At 38.3% G+C, this 14,234-nt stretch overlaps 1 protein-coding gene across 3 annotated transcripts in view; it reads left to right on the top strand.

Annotated features, from left to right (window-relative positions):
• DACH1 (dachshund family transcription factor 1) overlaps positions 1 to 10,997 on the top strand; it is a 363,503-nt gene extending 352,506 nt beyond the window's left edge. For all 3 annotated transcript variants that reach the window (XM_081949432.1, XM_081949431.1, XM_081949430.1), the window contains one exon: positions 9,258 to 10,997. In XM_081949432.1, the coding sequence (XP_081805558.1) occupies positions 9,258 to 9,295 (38 nt within the window). In that variant the 3' untranslated portion in view covers positions 9,296 to 10,997. The remainder of the gene's footprint in view (positions 1 to 9,257) is intronic.
• The last annotated feature ends 3,237 nt before the right edge of the window (positions 10,998 to 14,234 follow it).

The raw sequence follows: 14,234 nt of genomic DNA, 5'->3' as shown, positions 1-14,234 counted from the left end.
TCCTTCAGAAGCAAAGGTTAAGGCTATTACTTAAGAAGGAGACTACCTCCATCCCAAGGAAATGCATCAAGTGGTTAATATTGGAGCAAATTGTAATGAAGGAAGGCAAAGAGATGGCTACAATACAAGATTGCTGCTTTACAAAATTTAACATGGTACATAATAAGATTTATGAATGAGAGATTCGTTTTTCAAGGATAAGTACAACACTGTTAGAACAATAAAACGCCATACTTAAACTCTGCACGCGGTTATGGTTTGATAGGACAATGAAGACAAATTTATTCAGTCGAGGGACACAATGCAAATGCACTCTTTCTGTTATCGGTGTAAATCCTTTGAAAATTTGAAAACTCCCTAATGAGGAGAAGGGCACTGGATAATGTGTTTTAGAAGAGAATACCCCTCTGGTGTGTAGCTTAGAAATAGGAGCTGAGTGAAAACACTTTGGAAAAGTGCCACTTAGAAAGTAATTTGAAATTGGCCCATGGAATTATCTTTACAAGGATATATATTTTTGTCATTACAGCTATTCTGCACATACCTCACACAATTACCAGTTCCTTTGAAAAAAAAAAATCAGTATAATTTCAGAAGCGGATTATGTTAATTTGCCTAATTTATCAGTTCTGATGTTTCACATTAAATAATTTTCAGGGGCCATCGATATAAAAGAAGATTAGGTCTGCTTGTAAATATGGAAAGTAAGAACATAATAAATAGGTATCCTAAAGAATACTAAGGGATGCAGTGGCTCAGTGGCTAAGGTGCTGAGCTTGTCGATCAGAAAGGTTGGCAGTTTGGTGGTTCGAATCCCTAGTGTTGTATAATGGGGTGAGCTCCCATTACTTGTCCTAGCTTCTGCCAACCCAGCAATTCGAAAGCACGTAAAAGTGTAAGTAGAAAAATAGGAACCACCTTTGGTGGGAAGATAACAGCATTCTGTGCGCCTTCAGTGTTTAGTCATGCTGGCCACAAGACCACAGAGACATCTTTGGACAACGCTGGCTCTTCAGCTTTGAAATGGAGATGAGTACTGCCCCCTAGAGTCGGGAATGACTAGCACATATGTGTGAGGGGAACCTTTACCTTTAAAGTACACTAGTAGTTCTCAAGTTACAACAGTTCATTTAGTGAGCCTCAGAAGTTACAACGGCACTGAAAAAAATGACTTATGGCTATGTTTTACACTTGAGAGCATTGCAGCATCCTCATGGTCATATGATCAACATTTGAATGCTTGACAACTGACACAAATTTATGACATTTTCAATGTCCTGGAATCATATGATCACATTTTGTTACCTTCGAACAAGCAAAGTCAAGGAGAAGCAAGCTTTACTTAACAACCATGTTTCTAACTTAACAACTGCAGTGATTCCCTTAACAACTGTGACAGGGAAGGTCACAAAATGGGGCAAAACTCACATAACAAATGTCTCGCTCACCAACTGAAATGTTGGGCTCAATTGTGCTGGTAAGTCAAGGACTTACCTGTAGTTATTAAGAAGTATAACACCGTCGCATCTCTCTTGCACGTAGTTGAAATAAGAATGACTTAGGTAGAATGAGTGAAATTCCAGGCATTAGATCCCACCACTGAATCTTGGCTTGTGTCAAAACATCCTCTAACAGAGATACAAATTCTGTATGAACAGATGATGTGGAAAAGAGTATTACAAATTATTAAAATTGGTCCCAAGGCTACCAATTAATTTTATAGAGCATGACTAGCAAAACATCATTTTCCCCAGCATTTTTCATGCATCTGACTGGAATTAAAAGTTAAGTTGTAACTTTAACTGATTCTTAGATGGCAGAGAAGGAAACCAAACTCAATGGAATTTACTGTTGAGTAGCTATAAAATTAGATCACAATGTTGGCCAACTCAAAAACATTTATTGCTAAACCTTTTGAACCATTTTTGTATTCCTTTAATTTCTCAGTGTTTTCTCCTATTTAATGCTTCCACTCTCTTACGTTCATTCCTTCACCACAGCAACAACACTTAGGCTTATATACCGCTTCACAGTTCTTTACAGCCTTCTCTAAGCAGTTTATGGAGCCAGTGTATTTTCCCCAACAATCTGGGTCCTCATTTTACTGACCTCGGGAAGATGGGAGGCTGAGTCAACCTTGAGCCTGGTGAGATTCGAACTGCCACATTGTAGGCAGCAGGCAGTCGGCAGAAGTAGCCTGCAGTACTGCATTATAACCACTGCGCCACCACGGCCACAATGAGCTTCAATTGCTAGCGCGAATCTTCCATCTTGCCAACTTTACCTGCGGTGTTTGCAGAGGGAAAACACGCTGATAGAATGGCAGTGTAGCAATGAAATCTTTTTGCTTACTGGAAAAAAAAAATAACATAATGTTTCAGCTAATATTTATAAAAGAGACATTTTTCCTATTATGTTCTTACTTTTGAAAAGCTTTGAAAAACAGTCTGGAGTAATTGCCAGCATATGTTCCAGTAGAAACTCGCCTTCAAAACAAAATATGCCCGAATACTGAAAATGTATATAATTATATAATTTAAATTAAGACAGTTATTTTACTTTTCTGTTTGCTGTTTTGACAGATTTTCTTTATGACGAACAGCAAACAAAACAAGTTAACAAAACCACAGGGAAGAATTTGACTTAAGAGAAATGTATTTGTCGCTATATCGCTTTGCAATACGTAAAAATGCAGCGAAAGCTTTGAGGTATTCAGGCTTAGTTTGAATAGCACAAAACATAGATTACCAGTAATTTATTCTTTCCCCTTTTCTGATGTATCCCTTTCATCTGTAGATCAGGCAGTGCCTTCATTACAGATGTTAGGCTACAAGTGGTAAAATAAAGATGCTGATTGAAGCTAAAATGAGATTGCTAAACTTTTTCATGAAACGCTGCAAGAATTGTACTTAATTTAGGATTTCCAAATGTTTAGAATTTAGAATAACAGAGATGGAAGGGTCCTTGAAGGTCTTCTAGTCCAACCCCCTGCTTACAGTAAGCTCTAGCCTCTTTCTTCCAAAGAGTATTTTGCTGGCATTATTATTATTATTATTATCATCCAATATCCTCATCATCAGAGAGTTTGCTTACGTACAAACACCAAGTGCAAGAGTGCAAAATGGTTTTAAAAGAGGATGTTTTGGAAAGCTCTCTCTTCAATTCAAAGGAGGGGAAATGAGGGCTTTCTCCCTTTCATCGTAGGCTTCCTTGAGTCTTGAGAAACAGTAAACTTGTCCCGTTTATTAGGAGAGCTTGGTGTGTCTCAAATTGAATGCAATAACCCTAACCCCAACCCATTTCTTCGCTTTCAGCTGAATTCTTTGTCGGCCTCCCCTCATTACAGAGCAGACACACACACAGACACACAGACACACAGACACACACAAACACACATATTCCTAGACTTGCAGATGTAATAAATAAATGGCAAGCTGTGTAATGACATAAGTTAATTCCAGTCATGTTATAAATTCTGATGATGGGCATGGAAAGCCCTTCAGGTAGTAATCATAGTCACAGCCTTTGTTTGCTGTGTTCCATTGTACTGAAGTAATGGGCAGAGCTACACTTGATCTTAATTGGGTGATATTTATGTATGATGCTCTGTTCTATATACATGTTTATAGCTGTTGTTTTTGAAGCTGCAAGAGGCATCTTAAAGCATTGTTGCTCGTGTTGATTAATATTCTTTTATAATGCACAATCACTTGGGGGTGATTGGAGATTCTTGGGCTGAACGAATGGGGGGAGGGTAATCCTGAATCCCTATATCATTATCACTTGGAAAAACTGGTATTAGATGACACAATGAGGTATTAGGTTATACAATGATCTCAAAAGAAAGACATACTCCCTCCCTCTCCCTCTCCTTCCTGTCTGTCTGTCTGTCTGTCTATCTAACTAACTAACTAACTAACTAACTAACTAACTAAGTAAGTAACTATCTATCTACCTTCCTACCTTTCTATCTATCTATCTATCATCTATCTATCTATCTATCTATCTATCTATCTATCTATCTATCTATCTATCTACCTATCTATCTATCTATCTATCTATCTATCTATCTATCTACCTTTCTACCTACCTACCTACCTACCTACCTACCTACATCTATATATCTATCATCTATCTATCTATCTATCTATCTATCTATCTATCTATCTATCTATCTATCTATCTATCTATCTATCTTCTATCTATCTATCTATCTATCTATCTATCTATCTATCTATCATCTACCTATCATCTATCTGTCTGTCTGTCTGTCTGTCTGTCTGTCTGTCTGTCTGCCTGCCTGCCTGCCTGCCTGCCTGCCTGCCTGCCTGCCTGCCTGCCTGCCTGCCTGCCTGCCTGCCTGCCTGCCTGCCTGCCTACCTACCTACCTACCTATCTACCTACGGTATCTATCTATCTATCTATCTATCTATCTATCTATCTATCTATCTATCTATCTATCTATCTATCTATCTATCTATCTATCTATCTCTATCACATACGGTATCCATCATTTCAATTGGTCTTAAATATTAACACCCCCCCCCCAGACTGAGCCCTATGCATTTAATCAGTAAACCCCAGGCAAATATTCTCTTAGCTGGAATCAGGACTGTATCTCAATTGACTTATAATCTTACTGTGATCTTTTATTCTCAGCCAGTCAATACTTGAAGGAGTTATTTGCATTAAGTTCTCTCCAGAAGCAAAATGTCTCACTGTGGATTCCTTAGACCCTTCATACCATTCTTTACTGAAATATTTACAAGCAGGTTTTAGAATAGAATAGAGCAAAGCAGAGCAGAGCAGAGCAGAGCAGAGCAGAACAGAACAGAACAGAACAGAACAGAACAGATGTCCATGGGATGGGATGGATACATAGATTTCATGTAGGGCTTTCCTGTAAGCCTTGGATGTGTATACTTCTAGAGTTAAAATGCTGGAGAAAAGACTTGGCAGCTGATAAGACAACTTTCGTTTAGAACTTACTTTCCTGTTATGACCTCTTCCATTTTAATAATTCTAAATATGCTTCAGCTTTATCTTAAACTCTCTCCTGTCGATAAGAACTTTTTTTTTCAGTACATCCACATTGTTTTGGCTCTGTGGTAAACCAGTACTCCTTTATCTGCATCTTTAATGAGATCTATGGGGGGGAGGCAGAAATGGACTCTAACCTTAATTAGTTACCCCACATTGTAGTATGTTTTTTGTAAGGGCTAGAGTTTGTATCCCATCTGTTGCAAGATGTTCCTCTTATTTGGATTTCCTGATGCTGTTTTGTCCCCCCCCCCCCAAAAAAAAAATGCATGAATCATTTTCCATTTGTTTGCCTTTGTCTCCTTTCATTGTTCTGGTTCCTTTTCCTTCAATTATTAAAGTGATGCGTTGAATGGGAGGTTAGGATTACATGGCGATTCACATTCACCCTGCCTTATTAAAACAAATAAACCCAGCAGTTCTATAAGCTAAACACTCTTGGGCTCTGGATCATAGATGCTTTTATCAACATCGGGATGAAGGGGTTGTGTGCTTAGGAGCTTCCTCGTACAGCTGTTGAATGAAAGATGGCAAGTAGCATTAGATGCCTGCAAAAAAATAAAAATCAGAGCAAACAAAATATCTGCTGTTTTCAACAGCCTTCCCTACTGAGAGGAAATGCCTTCCTTTAACTTTAAAACTGATTAGCAGTAGGAATAGCCCTTAGACTTATATACCGCTTCACAGTGCTTCATAGCCTTCTCCGGTGGTGGGTTCCTACCAGTTCGGACCAATTCTGTTTGTTTGTTTGTTTGTTGGATTTATATGCCGCCCTTCTCCCAAAGGACTCAGGGTGGTGTACAGCATTAAAAAAAACATACTACAAAAGTTAAAAAGGAAATTAAATAAAGTATCCAAAAACAAACCCAATTAATATTAACAATAAAAATTTAAAAAATAGATTAAAATCAACAATTAAATTAATCATTTATTTTACTCTGTTCAGGCTGGGCCGGCTTGCTGGAAAACTGGTACTGGTTTAGTGGCCTGGTTTGCTGGAACTGGCAAAGACCCAGGTCTGCCATGCCCCCGAACCGGTTTCCCGGGTGCGCCATAGGCGCTATCATCACATTTTTCAGTTCTCTGCATGTGTAGAGCAATTATGATGGCACCGTGCATGCACCTGCAGCACGCATCAAGAGCGGGCATGGCGCAGACACAAGTGAACTGGCAGTAATGCCTACCAGAACCCACCCCTGGCCCTCCCTGAGCAGTTTACAGAGTCAGCATATTGCCCCCGACAATTGGAGTCCTCATTAAAAACGAAATAGTGTCATCCAGATGTTCCATGATGCCTACTCTCGTGGCTTCTAGAAGGGTTGGGGCACAAATGGGCAGATGCCCAACGTTGAACCTTTTCTTTGTTCCTTTGGTGGAGATTATAAATGGAGAAAGGTGGCCTCAAGGCTCTTGGCTTCTTTAGCATTTTTAATTCTTCCTTAAGACCCCTAAGTCCACCTCCTGAAATGAGACTTGGCTCCACTCATTGGCAGAGGGTGTCCCATGATATCATACAAAGTCCAATGGGACCCTTGAATCCAAAAATCCATTCATCCTTGAATAGACAGAGAAGGCTGTTCTGCAACAAACCAAGATGATGGAAGACTATAATAAATTGATGGAACCAAACTTCCCTTCATGGTTGTTCAGCTTAATATGGAATCCTATGTGATACTGTTTCTGGAATAACTGGCCCTCCCATTTCTGGTCTTAGCCTTGATTCAAAACTTGAAATCCAGAGAGCCAGATGTGGTCCAGGGGCTGTAAAATACCCAGGTCTGTTTTTATACCTTTCAGTTCGAGGGCCTGCTTCAAGAATCAAGAAGGTGGAAAAAGTATATTCAGAAATAAGGGAAAGTGTAATACAGCTTTCCTTCCTCATCAGAAGGAAACCTGTATGCATCCTCCCTACTTTGCTGGCTGAAGAAGCAGGGATGACTCCAGCTCACAAAGAACTTTGCTGCTTTTTGTGAGGAAAAACCCGCTCTGGTGTTCTGAAAGTACTGTATTTTTCATACCGTAAAATGTACTCCCCCCCCCCAAAAAAAAGAGGCTGAAAATTTGGGTGTGTCTTATACTCCAAATGTAGCCCTGCCCTTCCCTCCAGCTCCCACCCTTCGGCCTCTGTGCGTCCTCTTCCTGACTGCAGAGATTGCCACAGACAATGGCTTGAGGTTTTGGGCTCCACACCTTGCATTTCAATCTAGAAATCCTCCATTTGAGAGCTGTCCAAGGCTGCTGGGATCACCACAGCACATCGCCGCCAATCGCCACCTCTGTGGGTTACATTTCCGGGCAGTGATCAGAGCTTTTGGAGGCTGAAAACGTAAGGCACTGAGCCCAAAATGGCAACCCAGAAGAGCTGGGCATGCATGCTCGCTCACAACTAGCAAACTAATGTGCTGAAGCTGTGCTGAAGGACACAAGCCAGATAAATACCTAGTAGACAAAAATGTTTTCCTATTTTCCTCCCCAAAAACTAAGCAGTGTCTTATACTCGGAAAAAAATATGGTAGATTCTGGAGTAGATGGAGTCATCGCATGATTGTATTATTCCATTAACCCAAAGCCATCAGAGCTGGTGATTTTATGAAATTAGACTTTCAGAGGAAAGAATTCTAACCTTTCCCCCAGGTCTTTGAGGCAAAGAGTTATTTTTGGGGTGGGAAACACCTGCTTCCCACCACCAGCCTTTTTATTCACTCCGGTATTGTCGGCCAGATGTGATTTGCAATCAGAAAGTTATTTTGGTATATTTAGCATTTCTCTTTCCAGGAGCACATAAGGTGCCCTTCTCTTAAAGTCTTCCAAAATATTTATATTTGAGTCCACATTGTGAATGTGTAGTGGCTTTTCTTTGTTGAACTCATTTGATTTAAATGCCTGCTGACTCCAACCAAACAGGTGGAATTTGAAGCCTCTGACTGACATGGTTTTATAGAATAGAATAGAATAGAATAGAATAGAATAGAATAGAACAGAACAGAACAGAACAGAACAGAACAGAACAGAACAGAATAGAATTCCTAATTGGCCAAGGAATTTGTCTTTGGTGCATATGCTCTCCGTATACATAAAGGAAAATAAAATAGAATACATCCATCAAGAATCATAAGATAGAACTTAATGAAAGGCATAGGTTACCTATAAGCAATCAAATCATACTAGGGAACAAATAAAACAATATAAATTGTAAAGATACAAGCAACATAAGTGGGAAGAGTTAGGTACTAGGAAGGATGAGAAGAAGAATAGTAATACAGTCTTAGTAAATAGTTTGACAGTGTTGTGGGAATTTATTCGTTTAGCAGAGTGATGACATTTGGGGGGGGGAACTCTCCTTGGGTCTAGTTTTTCTGGTGTGCAGTGCCCTACAGCATCATTTTGAGGGTAGAAGTTAAAACAATTTATGTCCAGGATGTGAGGGGTCTGTAGTTATTTTCACAGACCTCTTTTTGACTCTTTTGTGTGATTTTTGACTATTTTATGCGATTTATACATGAGTTTCCACAAAGGTTTGACAATAGGTTGGGTGAACTGATTTCATGTTTTTCCTCATTATAGAAGCATCACGATCAGGAGAAATTCTTTCGAACTACTAATTTAGAGATCTATGAAATATTTCTTAAATAAGCATCATTTTTGTGGGTACCTATCAGTCTCCACATCCTGAAGATTTTTCCAATCCGGCCTGTGAGCTGGATCCGGCCCATGGGGTGATTAAATCTGGCCCACGGGGCCGGCCTGGAAATAGCAAAGGAGCACCCCCTGGTGCCTCTGGCAGCCAAAATGAGGCACAGGGGGCAAATGTGGTCCGTTTTCAACCTGGGTGGCCTCCTGCAGCACTTTGCCAGCCAAAACAGGGCACAGAGGGGGCCATGTACAGCTCCCACATGGCCCATTTTGGCCAACATCCATCCTGTCTCCACCTACCTACTGGCTGGCCCACAGAGGAGAACTACAATGCTCATCCGATCCTCAAAGAAATCCAGTTTGACCCCCCCTGATCTAATAGTCCCTAAGTGACCAACCATTAAGTAAGGACTTCTTGTATGGAGTAGCCATCCATCCAGAGAAGTTAAAGTTTACATAATGAATGACACTTGAATATTCTTAATAGAGAAGAAATGCAATTTTTTTCCTATAAGATGAAACACACTATGGGGATGTTTATTGTGGAAGAGAGTTTGCTAATGTCTTTCTTGTGCCTATTTCAGATGGAAGACTTTATCTGAAAACTACTGTTATGTACTGAGTTCGTCCAGTTGGAACAATGTGTATTACCAATCCAGAGGACTCTGCAGTAAAACATCCAGTGTTTTCAGAAGTTCTGCAAAAAATAAAAAAAGCGAGGAAGGTGCTTTGCAGAAAACTTTTTATCACTTCACGTAGCCATGGGCGGAGATCTTAAGCGTTTGATGGGAGCATCCTCATTGCATTGTCCAAGCTCCATCCTGTGTTACAGAAGACATTTCTACAAACTGGTGTAGCTTTCTAGTAGCTACCAGGAAATCTGTACTGAGATTCCAGAGCAAATCTATGTATTCCCATTTCAATGGAATAAGAACTATTATTCTCTTCTGAATCTTTTAGGCACATCAAGGAAATCTTCCACTTCTCATCTTAAGCACTCTTATGCCAAACCAGCAAGATGGTAGAAAAGAATGAATATTTCTCAAACGGGCATCAGAAGATTCCTAAAACAAAAACTGAGGTTAGGAGTACACAAAACAAAATGTTATATATCACTTTCTTCTTTGTTTCTTTTTTTTTCAAATTCTGGGAATTGGATTTTTTTTTTTCACACGGCCTTTGCAAGAGACCAAGGTGTACCTTACAGAATTTAAATCGGGTTTATCTCAGCAAAAGAAGTACAGAGTTTGAACAGCATTTGCAGTAATCGCAAGAAGAAGAAGAAGAAGAAGAAGAAGAAGAAGAAGAAGAAGAAGAAGAAGAAGAAGAAGAAGAAGAAGAAGAAGAAGAAGAAGAAGAAGAAGAAGAAGAAGAAGACGACTGCTTATAATTCCTCATGTTAAACTGTCAGTATAAGAGGAATGACAAGTTGTTCCTCATTTCTGAAACTGTTCAGGTGTACAGTATATAACCACAAAAACCACTCGCAGAAAATATTATGTATGCAGTAGTATACTAGATTTTAGGAAAACAACAATTTTAGAGAATATGTTTCGTCACCCTGTCGGTCCAAACACCATCTTTCTAATTTTAACGCATGCAGGCATGTAAATATTTGTCTTGAAGTCACAGTGTTAATGAAGGGAATCTTAACCGTCTGGGAGGGGTGACCAACTTTATATGTATATGCTGAAAAAAAGGGGCCACTTTTCGGAGTGGGTTGTGGCCCCAAATCAAGTCAACTCCCCCGAAATATTTTTCTATATTAATGTCATATTACTTCAACCTTGCTGGGGAGAAAAAAATTGTCGCCAAGGCTGTAAAGACATTTGATGTATCAGTCCAATACCACGTAGAACGAAGTGATGAACTTCAGTCTTTTGTCCTTTTGACCCACCATTGTAGGCGGTTCTGTGTTATTTTTATTGTCTTTATAAAAAAAACGGTCTCCTGTTTTTCACCTTTGTGCTCATAACTGGAAGCGAGTTGAAACTTGAGTGTTTTGTACATCTGAAACTTTCTTCTTGACTCGTCCGACTTCTCCAAGTTACCCCTTTAAAGACCACTTGGAAGGATGTTCCAGGCTTTCGGGCTCTCTAATGTTTTACGCAGAAAACGTGTTTTCTACGAATTCATAATTGGGAACGTTCAGTGCTTACTCCTCTGGATGACCTATAGAGTGTCCAAATTTAAAAACCTAGTCGGGTAAGACCAATTTTTAAGAGGCTTTCTCAATCTGGATTTTTGTTCCTTTTGGCATGCACCGAGACCACACCTTCATTTTACGTCTTTAAAAAAAGGTATTGTTGAAAAAACAAACAAAAGAAAGCTGTTGTTGTTTTTTTTAAAAAAAAAAGAATCATAAACAGTTAAGAAAATCTTAAATATTTGTTTTCTTTTGAAAGAAAGTTGTGCAGTCTTTAAAGGGTTAACAGTTATCATTTGATGAACTTTTGTGGCAAATGGCTAGTTCTATATGAGGGGAGGGGTTTGGTTATTCACATCACTAACAAAACAGTGGTTCCAGTATCTACCATTCCTCTCGTCTTGGCAAAAAAATAAAAATAAAAACCACCCATAAGTCGGCGTGATCATTTTTACAGTGTATTCTTTAGAGATACCATGGGTATTAATCATTGTTTGCTTTGGTACATAAGTCAATGGAAATGCTAAATGAAGAGAAGACGTATATCTTGTTAAACCACGTGTAAATATTACAGTTCATGAAGTGCTACTGTAAGATGAATTTGGGTTTCTTCAACCTTTAGTTACCCAAGACCTTTCTTTTTTCTTTTCTTTTCTTCCTTTTTTTCCTTTTGCCTAGAATATGAAGAAATGTTGTGTTCATGTTATTGTTTAAATGCTTTTTGTACTCTTAAAGATATTAAATGTTCTAGTTGTTCTATATTATAATCACCTTTTCTGCGTTCTATGCAACCCTTTGAAACAGAACATTCTCATCTTCATGTAGGACCTATGAAAATTGTCTATTTTTATCTATATATTTAAAGTTTTCTAAAAATGAGAAAAAAAAGTTATTATGAATTTTGTTGTACAAAATCTGTACAAAAAAAATCTGTTTTTACATCATATTGCAAGAATTGGATAATTTTTCTATCGTAGTCTAGTTAATCTGAGCTTGGTTTCATGTTCAGAACCACGTTTCCTGCTATTGTATTTAATTTTCCTCTCTTTTTTTTCTCCTCCTCCTCCTCCTCCTTTTCAACAATCTGCTAATAAAACTGTCTGAAATTTGCCTGTGACTTTATTTACAGTTCATATTTGTTAAATTTGGTGAGATGTGTAACATTGGAGGGATATTTGGTTTCTAATGGGAGGCATCTTAAAACAACATAAGTCAGCTGTTTGCAATACAAGCAGAACAAAGCTGAATGATTTCATTTAACATGCAACCGCTTCAAGCTCTCTAATATGAATTACCGTGGTGAAGAAAGGAAGAAGGGAAAAAAAACATCATAAAAGCACATTCTGTGGTTATTGTTTAACAAGCAGATTTTCTGTATTTTGTTTCTTGCCAGCTAAGCAAACTGGCCCATCTGCATGATTTATTTATGTTCATTTCTTGGTTTATGAAGCTGTTATTTGTACCTTTTCCCTCCTTTATATTGTGATATTCCCAGGATTCTTATTTTACAAAGCTTTGTGCTGAATAATGTAAAGTGAACACACTGATGGAAGAAAATATGTTATTTCCATAAACTACAACAGTTGGGAGATTTCTTGCTGCAAAGTCACTTCCTGGGGTTTGCAGGCTTCCTTCTCACTTCCAGCAAGATGCTTAGAAACTTTTAACATCTTGTTGCATAGCTTCACTGCTTAAACATTAAAAAAAAAGGAATTTTAACTGCAGGATTAAAATACGGGCTCAGCGAATTAGATAAATCTTGCTCAGAAGATTTTTCTTTTGTTTCACTTTCAAAGAATAGGGGTCTTTTTTTTAATAAAGAAAATAAATCAATAAAATTTGGTTGCCTCAATTCTCTGACAAACACTTTTATGACAGTGTTCACTTTTGCGCCTATAATTGATGGCTTATCTACTGACAGCATTGCATATAAACAAGTAGCTAAAATAGTACCCTGGTACTAATTATTAATTGGTTTCAGGAGGCACCATGAATACCAAAAATGATAAGTACCAAACAATTTTTCCCCCATAAGGAATAATGTAGGGAGTCACAAGGTAGCTGACACTGACAGGTTCTAGATTATGCATTGAGTACCAAACAATGAGTACCGAGACAAACTTTTCACATCAAAATGCATTGGGTACCAAATTTGATGAGTTCAAAGCAACTGAGTACCAAGGTACCACTGTATAACAATAGCACTGTATATACTGCTTCACAGTGCTTTTACAGCCCTCTCTAAGCGGTTTACAGAGTCAGCATATTGCCCCCAACAATCTGCGGTCCTCATTTTACTGACCTCGGAAGACTGGAAGGCTGAGACAACCTTGAGCCTGGTGAGATTTGAACTGCCAAATTGCAGGCAACCGGCAGGCTGCAGAAGTAGCCTGAATTACTGCATTCTAACGACTGCACCACAGCAGCTCTTGTGAACATATGTGAATATTCTAGCACCATAAGAGAGACAATTGATGACAATAAAGTAATAGAGTACTCATTTATTTTGTCAAACTCAGTCTGCATGTGCTGGGTTGGATATTTTACCCGGTTAGGAAAATACATTGTTACCATGTCTATCACAAATATTTTATGCTCTATTTTTGGAAATGGGGAAAGATGGTAGATTGTACAGTTAACATACTTGCTCTTTAATCTTTTGGGTAACAACAAACCAGATTAAATGAGTTCCTGTCATTAGTCACCATGCTGCAGTGTTCTGCTAGCGAAATTTACCATGGAGATAAATTCATGGCACCATGCCATATATTTCCAATTTTCCTTTATGTTCATCAACAACTCACAGCTAACTACAGGTTGTGCATACAAAGACCCAATTTTGCACTGTTTTATTTATTTATTCCCTATTATGCATTGTATAGAAATTGTAACCATTCTTATTTTCATATCAGACTTATTTCTACACTCAGAAATCAAAGAATTCATTTCCAACCATAATCCTAACCATATGGTATTATTATATCTGTTTTTAGTTATGTTAAAGACTACTGTTGACTTCAGTAACTAAAGCTAAATTACTACTGTATATTTGATGCTACTGAAGAGATAAACTAACAAAGCCATACTTAAGGAAAGCACAATCCTGTTACACACAAAAATTTCTTCGGGCTAATAAGTAAAAACCCAGATTTATAAACAACTATGAACTTCTAAAAGCAAATCAAAGGTTACTATGAGGCTTGACTGAAAGTCAAGAGCTATTTTTTTCAAATAGTGACTTGAGGTATTGACCTGCTGGAATTGCAAGGATGTAAAATCTGTCCTTATTCTTTTATTTTGGTACATTATTGGTCAGTTGAATGTGTCTGCAAGGCACTACGTAATTTTGGGGAGATGGCCAAATTGTATGATGCAGCCAATAAATCACAACAGAATTGGCTCAGTAATACCTGTG

Source organism: Natrix helvetica (genome assembly GCF_964273705.1).
Source record: "Natrix helvetica genome assembly, chromosome: 3".
In the NCBI taxonomy this organism is placed as follows: domain Eukaryota; kingdom Metazoa; phylum Chordata; class Lepidosauria; order Squamata; family Natricidae; genus Natrix; species Natrix helvetica.
This window is presented reverse-complemented; position numbering and strand designations above follow the sequence as displayed.